The sequence below is a fragment of the Myotis daubentonii genome, chromosome 9 (assembly GCF_963259705.1).
Source record: "Myotis daubentonii chromosome 9, mMyoDau2.1, whole genome shotgun sequence".
NCBI lineage: Eukaryota > Metazoa > Chordata > Mammalia > Chiroptera > Vespertilionidae > Myotis > Myotis daubentonii.
This window is the reverse complement of record NC_081848.1, coordinates 58503169-58517389: the sequence shown is the minus strand read 5'-3', so window position 1 is coordinate 58517389 and position 14221 is coordinate 58503169. Positions and strand designations below refer to the sequence as shown.

Here is a 14221-nt window from a genome sequence, read left to right as displayed (position 1 = left end):
TAGGCACTAATGTTCAGACAACTATTTTTTTCCTTAGGAATACCCTACTCATTCTGTTGTCACTCAGTTGTAACTACCAACTACTCAGGAAAAAAATTAAAGAATAAAGTCATTTAAAACCTATAAATAAGATTTTGCAGGGTAAACGCTTCAAGACACTGTGCAGAAAAAAAAAATCAATGTGCTACTATTGTTGCTTGATCTTTCCAAAAATGTCAAGTTCATAGTGAAAAGGAGGCCTTAAAGCAAACCATAACCACAATGCAAAGAACCTTTTAGGGAAAAATGTCAGTCATTTCCTGTGTATCAGCCACATTATTCCTCTAGTGTGCAGTCCACCCCTCCAATAAAGCCTTCCTACAGCGCCCATCTCTTCTTGCTTCCTTTTCCCAGAACTCCCACTGGGCCTGTTCCCACAATACAAAACTGTCATGAGTCCCCCTTACACCCCTAGAGTCTGAATAAGCAACTGGCTTCCAATTACTGTGTCTGAGTTGCCGTGGCCTGAAATATAACATTACCAAGTCTTCACTTACCACAATGAAAAGGAGAGCAGTCGTCAAAATATTATTAAATAATTAGAGGGTAGGCTGGCAAATGAAAAGGAGACAAAATATCTATTCAAAAGAGAATCACGTTAGTCAAAAACATAGGGACTGACACCATTTAACTTAGAGACAAAGCAGCTATTCATACCGAAAAAGTCTTTAGAAAAATCACTCAGTACAGTATGGTAGAGTTGAGTGGATTACATTTTTAAATAATTACAGCAAAAATGAAAGTAATAGATAAAAATTCCCATGTTAATAAGTTCCTTACACCAAAATGAAATGGTATTGTAAAAATTGCTGGCAATGAAAGGACAAGTAGTGTGCTTAATAACTTTTTGTTGCAGAAAAGCACATGCAAAACGTCCTTTGAGCAGCTCATAATTCCATAATACTGAACAAAGAAGGTTTCCTAGAAATCCCTAGAGTAGGCTCTATTCATTCATAAGTTTTCAGTTAGTGTATATTGTAGAGTGCCAAGTCCAAAAAGGTGCCCACCAGAAAAAAAGGGTTTTTAAGCCCAATAAATTGGGACACTAACAATGCATCATAAAGGCTCTGAAACTGCAGTTAATAAACTAGCTAAATTCCATTAATTTAGAATATCTCACATATATCTCCTCATAGAACCCATTGTTGAAAAATACCCAGCATTAGTGTCCTAAGATCCAGAGTTTAATAAATGCTCTGTTGGAGTCACTGCCCCAGCTGGGCTTTTACCACTGATGCCGACTATAAGGCAAAGAACAGGCTTCAATTAGTCAAAATCACTCTGTTGTTGCTCTCTCTCTGCCAAGCAGAAGCCAGACTCCACTCAAAAATATGTGGCCTGCAGTGCAGAGCTGTGCTTCTTAGTTCCCTGCAGCTGGGGACAGGAGGCAGTGACCACTCAGACCTCAGCTGCGGAGCACAGGTGAGCTAGCTTCCTTACCTGCCTGCCAGGTATGCCTGTCTTTTTGACTCATAAGCTTTTGATCCCCATGATGGTGACTGGACATCATCCCGTAGCAATATTAGACATTCCCATCATCTTGAGGCTGCTTTTCCCAGGTAACATGCTGATGCACTCAAGTGACCTCTTAGATGGCCATCAATCTAGGTCATTTGTTCAGTTATGGGATGGCCCCAGAAGGCATGGGCATGAAGCAAAACTTGAATTCCTCTGCGCGCGCGTGCACACACACACACACACACACACAAAATAAACTAAATAAAGAGATCAAGCACTTTGTACTAGGGTGTATGTACAAGAACACAGTGAAGTAGAAAATGAGGCAATTAGCTGAATAATCATCACTGTTTACACCTTAATTTAATCCTTTCATAAGTTATCTCCAGTTAATAAACAACCAGCTGAGGCAATTGTGGGGACGGAAAGATACACGGCTCTTTCACACCTGGCTGTGCCACCGGATGCTTCTCCTCATTGGCTACCTATCTCACACGGAGGGTTTGGCTCTTGTATTATCACTGGTACAGCAAGACCTGAGCAGATAATAAAGAAAGAAATATTCCTGTTGCTTAATATTTCAAAAATCGTAGACATGTCTACAGTCCTAAGGAAGGATGTTGAATACCATTTCCTGGAAGAATAAATCTACATGATTACGCCTTGATATACTGGACATTTCCCTGCCTCATTGTCTTTGCCCCATAAACAGATATTATAACAGCTCCCACCCGGTGGCCTTGTTCTGAGGATAAAAGGAGTTAGAAAGTGCACAACTCTTAGAAGAGTGCCTAGAACATGAAGTAATTGTTTTTTCTTAGCTATCATTAACATTTATTTTTATAACTATTATATACCTAAACCCTCCCATCCTTCAGGTCTAATCCCCATGCAGTCTGGAAAGACTGCTCTTTAGTGCTCTCTCTTCCCTAATTACCTCCATATTTTAGAAGGTTGACAGTTTCACAGTTAATTACAATCATATCAGAGTGCTACTGGTCAGTATGTGCATGTTGATTTTTGTCTCCAACTTGGCATTTTACACTCCCTGAGGGATGAATTCTCTGCATCCTCCATACCATCTAGATTAGTGGTAAGACCACAGAAGATTTATTTTTATGGATAAAATACATATAACAACATCATGATGATTATGAAGAGTTTTGTTTTAATAGTGTTCTAATTCTCCTCCTCTTTGTTATCACCCACGTTAGTGTCACCTAGACTAGACCGGAGGTCTCCTGGCTCCCCACACACGGAGCACTGCTTCCGAGGACAAACCTGTTCCCTCTGCTCCAGGGCTGAGCATGACTGCTATTCAAAAGGTGTTTGAACAACAGGGAAATTGTCATTGGAAATTTACTAAACAGGGCTGGGCGTGGCCTACAGAATAGACTCTATAGTTGTTTAATATCCTGTTAGAATAAGTCCCCCAAATGTCTAGTTTTAGATCCAAAGTTCAAGTGGAGAATAGCACACAGGCCAGGCTGTGTCAGCTGGACAGGCTGAGGGTGAACAAGAACCGTGGGATTGTGACTGAGTTTAGTGCAATGAACTCTTTCCGTTATCATTTTGTGAAGTGTTTACCACTGAACTTGAGGGTGTACATTGACTCTCCCTTAGAAGTCCCAGAATATATCCAGTTTATCCTACATGCTGAATATCTCCAGGTGCATGTATGTATGCCTGCACTTGAAGGGGAGCAGAAAGCTACTAGAGGGTCTCATGGGACAACATCTGCAATGTGTGCTCATGACCACTGTCCCTTTTCTCCTCTGGATTCATATCACCCGATGTGCAGGGAAGGTACTGACATCAGTGGATAGCCAGGTGATGTTATTGTCAAGGCTAAGGTGAGATCAGATTAACTGTTAAGAACCTGCCGCCTTGACATCCTGCCCCAGCCCCAAAGCCCTGCCCCTGAGTTCAGTGGATAAAGTAACTCCCCAATGCTCTTAGACCAGACTGGATCCGAGTATCTCTCCATCTGGGTCACACTCATTTTCTCTCATTCTATCCTTGCCTTATCTCATTGACTTCCAGATGCTCTATGTAGAGTAGGGTACATAACTCTAGTGGTGGGTTCATCACTGATCTTACTTCCATTAGCATATTAAAAGCAGAAGCTTTGGGATCAAACACACCCAGATTATGGCCTATGTGCCATTTATGGGCTTTGGAATTTGGAACAAGTCATCTTAATCCTTGGGCCCTTTTCTCATCTTTAAAATGGAAATAGTAAGGGGGCTTCCTTCCTATGGTAGTTGTGAGAATTCAAGTAGATAATGCATGCAATTCCCTGGCAGAGTGTCAGGCTCCTACCACAGGGGGCTCAGTGGGTGAGGATGGCTAACATTATGGGGCACTTAGAATGCAAGTGCTGAACCTGCTCTTCCCATGCTAGCTTATTTAGTCCTCTCAATTCTGCTGGAGCAATTATGAAGATGGCACTTTTGTAAATTGCTTAGAGCAGTGCCTGGCACAAAGTTAGCTCTCAGTGTTAGCTCTCATAACTATTACTGTTCCTGTCTTCATTTGAGAGATGAGGGAGTTGAGGTGAAGGGGGGTTCAATGTTGACTATTAGTACCTACTACTTGCCAGGACATTTGCATAAAGAATACTTATAGCAGGAAACATTTCACCAGCACCTATTACTTTAATTATTGTACGGTAAGGACATGAAGGCTTAGAGAAGTTAAATATCTTGCCAAATGCTACTCAGTTAGAATGTGTAGGAGTTGGGATTTGAACCTATGTGGACTTACCACCTGCCTCTCCACTATACTGCACTGTTACCTCTAAGGTTTCATTGCCTCCCAGCCCACCTCCTCAGTGAGGTTAGCCCAGGGAGCATTTCCAGGTTCCAGCCGTTTTCATCTCCGCTCCTATGAGAACCACACTCTGGACAGAAACAGCAGGACCAAATTCTTCTCAGGCCATTTCAATCACCCTGACACATCAACACGTTAAAACTGACATCTTCCGAAGACATTCCCTTGCATCCTCTCCTGGCTGGTCTATGTGGCTGTGCATGGTGATGCCAGTTGCTCAGCTACTCTGACCACACAATCCTCACTGAGTTGGTTACAGGGACCAGAGAGCAGGCTCCAGCATCTGGGAACTGGCTTCCCACAATCCAGTTCTGTGGAGGAGGCAGTACTAGGAGGCCAAGAGGGGCTGTGTCCCATAAGAATAGCTACTGACCAATAAAATGGGGTTTACTTGGATTTGAAAATTTTCTTTGATGCCCAAATTGTATGACCAATATAATTTAATTCAATACAAGGTTATAAAGGATAGCAAAAGGCCTAAACTGCACTCTGGGCTATTGAGAACTGATGGAAAAGACAAGCCTGATATGTAAGTTTCATAAAAGAGGTACAAACATATAACTGTGGGGATATATAAGAGGGAGGCATTTTTTCATTATTAGAGAAAATCTACAACAGTGATTCTCTACATTAGCTGAATATTCTTTCTAATCATTTGGAGACTAAACAAAAAGAATGACCTTCATCTAAATCCAACAATAGATCAATTGAACTAGAATCCCAGATGTGATGTCCCACTGCAGGTATTTTTGAAAAGCTACTCAGGGGAACTCATTGTAAAGCAGGTGTGAACATCACTAGTTTAGGGGAAGGCCCTCATTAGGAATTTGACAAGTGGAAATGGGAATAGAGGGGTGGTCAGGGAAAAGCAGGCAAGAAAAGAAGTATAGAACAGAGAGTACAGGGTTTGGGAAGAGTGTATGATGTATCTGAGTAGGCTTGATGATCCACACAGAGAATGAGGGGGCGCAGAGGAGAACAAAAGATTCATGCACACAAGAAAGATCGTGGAGACAGATTGACATCCGAGGGAGTTGGAATTTATTTTTAAAATATGTAAAAATCCTGCTCTTTATACATGCCACTGTTAACTATATATCAGTTTTCATTGCCAAATGACCCAGATAATTATCTACAATAATAAAGGCATGATATGCAAATTGAACAGCGGAACCACCTTCCAGATGATCTTTTGGACGAAGCTTGGGCTGCTACAAGGGCCCAGGCAGCAGCCAGGGAGGCTGCGAGGGCCTACCCTTGCATGAATTTCATGCATCGGGCTTCTAGTGCCAATATAAAAAAGCAATTTCTCACCACTTCTGTTAAAGTAAGAATCATTGATCCCCACCATTGTGTCCAAACACAGAGTGCACTGTACCCTACGGAACAATGAGTCACTGTCATCCTCTTTTGCAAATACCACTTGGCTAATTTTTGTGTGCCCCTCTTTTCTGGAATTATAAAGATACACTAAAAATGACAAAGAGAGAGAGAGAGAGAGAGGGAGAGAGAGAGAGAGAGAGAGAGAGAGAGAGACTTTGCTTAATCTTCAAGAACTCCGATTCTGTCTAAGACTAGTCATTTGTTCAATAATGTGATCTACTTTAGGAGAAATAGGCAAATCTTAAACACTTTTAGTCACGAAAGAGTAAACCTTGCGTGGTGCTGTTCTTTATGGCATCAATAACATTTGATGCTTACAGTAACTGATGAAGTCAACAGAGCAGGTGTTATTATCCTCATCTAACAAAAAATGGCACGGAGTACATTCCACTGTTCTCCTAAAAGCCTACAACTGCCACATTTTAGTTTCTACCGTATGCCATTCCTGCTATTATCTGGGGGAAAAGCATAGCTGAGTACATATTGCTAAAACATTTAAAACTATTTTTAAAGATTGTTTTAGTTGCTATTTTTTTAATGTAAGCACTAGTGGCTGATGTTATTAAGGGCTTATTCTGATGTGATAACATTCAGTGCCATTGATATGCTCTTGTAATTCATAATATTTCTGGCCATAAATTCCTTAAGAATGAGATCCCATATTCCCAAAGACTGTGCTGATGCAATGGTTATTCTCAATAAATATTTTTTCTGAATGACAATACTCACATGATTTTGTGATATTTGACATCCTGTGTATGTATCACACTCTATAAAGTGAGTTATGTTAAACGAAATAGAAAATAAACCTGACCTTAATGTGGTTTAGATTGTCTATTCCTCAATCATTTGTGCCTCAAATGCCTACTACTGCATGCCCACAGTGGTTTAGTGGTTGGAGGTGCAGTGGTGAAGGACAGGCAAGGTCTCTGGCCTCAGGGAATTTGCATGTTTGTGGCAGAAGACAATCACACACAGGCATATGCACAATAAACTTGAGCACAGAAAATGTGGAGGAGAGTGAGCGATACAATGGAAGTGACCGGGGAAGGACTACTTTAGACAAAATGTTTTTTCAAGGGACCATCTCCTTGAAAAGGTGGAACTGTAGCCAATAATTAAATTTAAAGAAGAACAAAGTCATGTGATAAGACAGGAGTAGAGTGTTCCAGACACAGAGAACAGCAAAGGTCCTGAAAATGGGTGAGTTCAGTGTCATGTTCAAGGTGTGAAAAGATAAAAAGGCTAACATACATAGGGCATGAGTCCAAGAGTTAGCCCTGGAGGCCATGTGAAAAAGTTGAAAATTTATCTTATATTCAGTGGGAAGGTAATAGAAGGCAGAAACAAGACAGAGACATGATCTGATTTATAAACCTCTTTCACCAAGAAATAATTCTGAACCAACCGAGTTCCCTAGACTACCAAAGAAACACTAAATGATGCTCATATTTCTGTTCTTATTAAGACTCATTTAGAAAGATATTTCTAAAAGTGTGGAAATGAAGAGGGATTCAGATGAACAATTAACCAAGTTAGAAATGCCACTAATAAAAACAACTCTGTTCCCTTGGCAAGGAATCCTGTTTGTGAGGTTTTCCTGGAAGATCAGGGATCAGTTCATGGGTGAACAAAGTGCCCCCCAGGGGTGTAGGAGCTTCTGACACCACCCTCCATGCCCCAGGCATGCCCCTCAGCAGAGCAGAGAGAAACCAGCAGGTGAGGCCACATGACATCTGTCATCCTATCAGGGACATTTATGAGAGTGACAGGGAACACACTGATGTAATGGATAGTTACGTAAGAACAACAGGTATAAGCAGGGACTGCCCTTGGGACCTGGGCTGCTGAGTCACTCTTGACCCAGGCTTGAGTCTCCACTTGTGTGACAATAGCGATGGGCCAGGGGGCAGGGTGTCATCCTTTCTGTGACTGTGTTTCTTTACCAGCACTTGATGTGGTTGCATTTTTTGCGTTTATTGAACGCCGACTACCAAAGGGTGTCATGGGAGAGACAGAAGCATAAAAGCCTATTTCATGCTCACAGTATAGTCTGAGAGCACAAACATTGTGTGGTGGTTTAATAAGTCAAGATGTAGAAACACACACCAGAAACAGCTCTAGTTAGCAGAGGGGAGGAGTGATGACTCCTCTGAAGACATCTAAGAATGCTTCCTCGGGGTGCGGTGGTACATGAGCTGCTTGAGCTTGATCTAGTCCTATTCACAGAACACCTGTTTACTAGTATACTGAGCCGCACATTCCGAGCTGTACATAAAGCAGGAATATGAAGACCCATTATAAATGCAAACCGCTCCCTGAGGTTGCATTAACAATAAAGAATCATGGATAGAGCATGGGGCAGAATATACAGGAACATTTAAGATAATAACTAACGTTTATTGAACATTTAACAGATATGAATACAATTAATTCTCACAACACTCCTATGAGGTACAGACTTGCTAAGACCTTGCCCAGAGTAACCTACTTAGAAGAGGCAGAGCTGGAATATGACTGCGGGGAATCTGGCTCAAGGGTCCACACTTTTAACAAGGACACTGCAGGCTTCTCAACAGCACCTCTAAACTGTGCTAGATAATTCATGCTGTTGCCTCTTGGCCCCTAATTCATCTTTGCTTTAAGGCAATCTCAGGGGAGAAGTTAAAAAACACATACAAGTAGATCCCTATAGCGACCTTTACAAAAAGAGATATGCAATGAGCAGAGACAATGAATTCTAACTCAGCCACCTTGGCTTTGGGAACCCATGGTCAGAATGCCTGCCTGCTGGGTCTGTCCAAATCAGCCTTAAGAATCAGCTGAGTCCACATGACATAAAAGAACTGAACCATCCACGGCTCTCATATCAACAATTACATTTTTTATCAGCTGTTTGGATTTCAGGAAAGTAGTGAGGTCCTGAAGGTGATGGACTCCATTGCTAACTTCCTCCATTCAGCATTTAATAGAAGCGCAAGCAGGACAGTGATTAAAGGGGACCTTGCAAGGATGGTGGTGGCATTAACAATAATAAGGTTAATGCCACTATATGTCCGTGCATTGATTCAAGCATATCATCTTTAAATACACAGTATCCAATTTAATCCTAACCATGCATGAGTATTACCATTCACATTTTTGCATATTTACAGATGAAGGTTCAGAGAGGCACTGTGACTTTTCCAGTACAAAAGCTCCAATTCAAACAAGACTCCCAAAGTTCAGCTACAGTTCCTTCTCTCTCACAACTGTGTCTCCAACAGTTAAACATTCCAGCAAGCTGCCCTGATGTCCTTTGGAAAGAACTAAATGCCTTAGCATACAGACCCAGACTCTGCCCTCTGACTCCTCCTGTTTCTGTTTAAAAATTCGAAAACCCCCCACTGCCTAATTCCCGGCCTAATCCCTGAATTGTCAAGGAAGGGAGTTTGAAAACAGATGGGTTTAACCAGCGAGCGGTCATATTTTAACACCAGGAGCTGAAGAGAGTACCAGAGCTGGCTGCCCCTCCTGCAAAGGCCCTGAAGGATGGAGGGCAAGGCTGAAAGCTGCTTACCAACACAGGACTCCCCGGACAGTGAATAGGTCCCATCGTCATGGAAACCGCTTCTGCACTCACAGTGGTACCACCCTGGCAGGTTAACGCAGCGGGAATGGTGGTGGCACTCAATGATTCCCTCTGTACATTCATCAATATCTGCCTCAGAGAAAAACACAAGCCCACCAGGACATTAATTCTTTTGGCACTGACCCTTCAGCAAACACCTAAATATGCTCATGTCAACAAAGCAATTACAACTGCTCAATGGCCTAAAATGCCAGTTACAGGAAGAACCAAATCCCATTTTCTCCAGAATCCAAATTGAAAGCTTCATCTTCAGATGCTTTCTCATTTATGGACCAAGGAAGGGGAGCTGATGGCCATGGAGACAGTCCCAACTGGAAGTGCTGTGTAGGCTTCAGAGGCACGAAAAACTAAACTGAGGATGTCTGGCCCAGCTCTGTTACTGCGTGCGTAGGCCTTTTCTCTGATTCAGTAACTCCAAAGTAGTCATTCCAGATATTATTTGGGATTTTCTTATCATATTCATGGACAAATAAGTTGAGTAAACGCTGGATTCACTAGTGTTAAACCAATGTTTCTTATAGTACGGTCTTAGAGGCTTAACACATTTACATACCCGGCACAGCTTTGAGAGGAGAATAATATAAATGCCATGTTTCCCCAACCACATTTGGCTGGGGGAAGCTTTTCTTTTTTTGGGGGGGGGATTCCTTAATATCTTGGAAACTGGTGTTCTGGAGAGCAGGGTTTGGAAACTACTGTTCTCATTATTTTAAAACTTCCGATTCACTAGAGGACTTGATTTATGACCGTCAATCAGAGATGCTCATTCTCAGTCATTCCTGACAAAGGAAAGTCCCTTGGGCTGTGTCTGCTCAGCCCTAAGGACCACAATTTTTAGCCCAGCAAACTCCTGGAGTGTGCATAGGCTCTCCAGCCCAAAGGCTGTCTCCGGGCTGGAGGGCCTGACCTTTGCAGAAAGAGGAGCTGTCAATAATGAAGCCAAGTGCCAGTTCATTCCCGCCATGTAATTATTTCTTGGAATACAGCCACTATTGGCTGGGAATCATCCCCTCGTTCTCCTGGAAATATCTGAACCTTGGCAGTGTTATAGGAATAGAAATCTAATTAATATTGGGATATAGCACATCATGATTAAAACCCTCTTTGCGGTCTTTTTTAACAGTTCCCTGCTGTCAGTGTCAGCTCGGGGCAATCAGCCACCAGTGGTCCTATTATCTAGACAAGTTCTGTACTGTGTGAGGAGCTGTAAATGCAGCTTGAAACCTGTCACTCTCATCATGCCATTTCAGCCAAGAAAAGAGAGAAAAGGGTAGTCTTTATTCCAGGCAACTCTGGCTTTAAGTTTAGCTTTAGCTTTTCCCCACCAACTGCCCTCTTCTCCCTTTATGGCTTTTACCTGGTATGAAGGGTCCGTGCAGTCTTTTGACATACAGTATCTCTTAGGTTTCTAAGATCAGTCTGCCCTCAGGACCCAGGGCTTCTATGGCACCTTCTGCAACTGCAGCCAGGGTGTGTGGACATGTATTATAAATCTCCACAGAATGAATTTGCAACGTCTACTTTGTCATTTCTAAAATTGTACAGGTGTACAGCTTTATAGGACACACCTTGGGTCACTAGAAACTTCAAAAATTGAAACAGAGAAGTGACTGGAGGCGATGTTTCACCGAGAGGCAGGGCTGACCCTAGACTATGGAGGCAGTTCTGTATTTTTTTAATATGGGTTACTCAGGGACACACATAACCAGAAGACTGATTTTCAAAGGTAACGTCTCTACATTCAGCTCAAAATACTCTCTGCAGCAACAAATTCTACCTCAGGCATTTCTTTCCAAAGCTCCTAGGAAGGCAGTCTGGATCCCCACAGACCCTGTCACTTCTAGATCACCAAGAGTGTTTAAGTAGCAACCATCTAGCCATGGTGAGTGTGGTGGGGAACCAGGAGATACCAAAGCAAAGCTTCTGAAATAAACAAAACAAGGCTATGTTCTAGCTGGCCAGAGACAGGCCTCATTCACATCTGCTGCCCTTTCACACTCAAAACCATCCCCGTGTGAAGGAAAAATCATTGGAAAATGTTGCCAATAATTCCTCCAGGCTTCGATTTCAAAGGCAATTCCTAGGAGGAGGAATGGTGGCGAATGATGTGCAAATGTTGAAAAAAAATGTGCAGATAGTTTTATTCCCAAAATGGAATGATAAGAGAGAGCAGGAGAAGCTTCCGTGGCCCAGCGGAACCGAAGCTCTCTGGGCAGGGCTCTCCCAGGGAGTGAAGAACATTACAGGAACAAATCTATGATGTCCCCCCAGACAAGCAATCCCTGCGTGGCATTGAACATGAGATAGGCGTGGAGCTGTCCCTTATCTCTGAGCTACATGGCCAGGGACTCGCTGGAAGTAGTAGCCAGAGCTCATCGCACACTGGCACCTGGTAACAAGGCTGTATGTTGCTGATGTGGGTGCAAAGTTTATACCTGAAGCCAAACATTTCATTCCCCATGCAACCAGACTCCTTGAGAGGCGCTCACATTTTCATCGTGCTCCTAAAACCGCCTGTTTCTTCTGCATAGTCACAGCAGGGTTAAAAGCAGCCACCACAGACTCCAATCCAGAACACACTCAAAGGCTTTTTGGCAACATTGTGGGGGCTTTAGACATTATAAATGGGCTGTGGCTGCCTTTGTCCTCAGAGATCTGTTTCTCCTAGCCGGCACTTGCCACAGGCAAACAAACAAGACAGATGCTCTGGGAACGAGGTCTCGGTGAGTTCACTGTGGAATCCAACTCTGTCTCTCAAGGATTTCTGATAAATTACAGTGAGCCTGGCTCATCACACAGGTTGTCAGCCATCCCAAGGGAAAGGGACAAACAAAAATAACTATGTTTCCTTCCTATACCAAGTCCTAGGATTGTGTTTAAATTTCAGTTTAATCCAGCACAGACCTGAAAATGTGGCAGAGGAAACAAGAGATCCTGGGGCGTTGAGAGTGGGACCTGTAGTATTCATTTCTGGGCCCTCAGCGCCAAGTGTCGGCAACATAAAAACTCACATTACAGCCCAGGTCAAAGGGCTAACAAACAGTGACACCGGGTTCAGAGTGACACAGGACCTACATTTGTCACTAGTCTATCAAGAAAGAAAGTTGATCCATCAAGAAAGGAAGTTTTACAAAAGATAACTCTTACTCAAGTCATATTAATTGAATGTGCCAAGGATGGTTTTTGTGCCATGGTGGCTGGAAAGGTGATAGACACATGATTCCTGAAACCCAAGAACACCCAATCAAGGGGAGGGGGTATACACACTCATCCTTCAAATCCCAGCCAAGGTCACCTTCCCCAACTCCTCCAGGTACACAGTCCCCCATCCCCAGGGACTCTATATACACACACATCCATGTCAGCATACATCTTACTCTATATCACACCTATTTTCCATTTGTGTCCATTTTGCAAATGTAAATTTCTCAAAAACCTAAGAGACATCTTAGGTTGACATTTCTTGTGATAGTGAGTATCAAGAATATGAAGGTGCCCCCAAAATGTTTGTGGGAATGAATGAATGACAAAATAAATGACAATGAACTAAATGAAAGAAACAATGAAAAAGAGTTATCCCAGAGACTCAAAGGGCCACAAGATTTCCTGGTGTTTGCAAGTCACAAAGATGTAATGTCAATTCACAAAACTAAATATAACGGGGTTAGTTTAATCTTTATATGTTATTTACCGCTAAAAGACACCATGTGGTTTTATTTAATACTTGCTTCTATGTCTAATCTTTAGATTTTTCAGGAGGCACAATAGGCAACAAAAAGACATAGTTATAATTGCCTTCAAGGAAGGATCCTGCCTATACCTGGAGTTTTTTTTTTTTTTATCAATATCGAAAAACAGATGACTACCCAAGGTTTTTTCATAGGATGTGCCCTAAGCAACACACTTAATCCTATTTGGAATGTACAGTGAATTTGCTCCCAAAAGCCATTTGAAAACAGATCCTTCAATTCTTGAAAAATGCTAGTGTCTTGAATTGGATGAACATCTTCCTTTCCTGATATCCTGCCCTCTCAGATTTGCTACTTGAAGATTTATAAAAGCAGCCAAGTTTTTCTTAAAGCTTATTTCCAAGGAGATATTTTTTGTATTTCATATTAATTGGTTCACAGTGAAGTACAGGCTTAAGTTGTATTTGAAATATATATTTTATCAGGATTTATGAGGAGGTGGCATCATAAGAAAAACTTTTGATACGTTCATTCATTCAACAAAAGCTTATTGAGCACACATGTATAAAGGATTGGATTACACCCTGTGATACCGAGATGAAAAGGTAAGTTTCCTGTGCTCCTTACACTCAGAGTCTATTAGGGCAACCTGAACTGTAAAAAAATAACTGTGTTTCAGAACATGGACTTTGGAGACAAACATAACTTCAATTTCCCACTCACCACCACAGGAATACATTGTTTAGATTTTTTCCAATCTTTGTTTTCTCATCTGTAGATTGACGAGAATAAAAATAAACTCCACAGACTTATGAACAAAGAAGACTTTTAAGCAAAATCTATTATGTTCCTTCTTTTGTATAGAATATTCACTTTGGACTCTTTATTGCTGCTAACAATGAGCAGATGGGCAAAAATAACTCATATTAATTTGTAACCAGAAAACTGGTAGGGATTGCAAGATGACTTCTGGATCTTTAAAAATATTCACTTTGCCCTAACCCAGTGGTCGGCAAACTCATTAGTCAACAGAGCCAAATATCAACAGTATAACGATTGAAATTTCTTTTGAGAGCCAAATTTTTTAAACTTAAACTATATAGGTAGGTACATTGTTATTAACTTAATTAGGGTACTCCTGAGGCTTAGGAAGAGCCACACTCAAGGGGACAAAGAGCCGCATGTGGTT

General features: G+C 41.9%; 1 protein-coding gene across 2 annotated transcripts in view; it reads right to left on the bottom strand.

Moving 5' to 3' along the window:
• NELL1 (neural EGFL like 1) overlaps window positions 1–14221 on the bottom strand; it is a 705206-nt gene that overhangs the window by 34380 nt on the left and 656605 nt on the right. Inside the window, exon 16 of one of the 2 annotated variants that reach the window (XM_059709145.1) lies at window positions 9272–9412. The exons of the other annotated variant lie outside the window; for it this stretch is intronic. Coding sequence (XP_059565128.1) covers window positions 9272–9412 — 141 coding nt within the window. The remainder of the gene's footprint in view (window positions 1–9271; window positions 9413–14221) is intronic. 2 annotated transcript variants of the gene reach the window in all.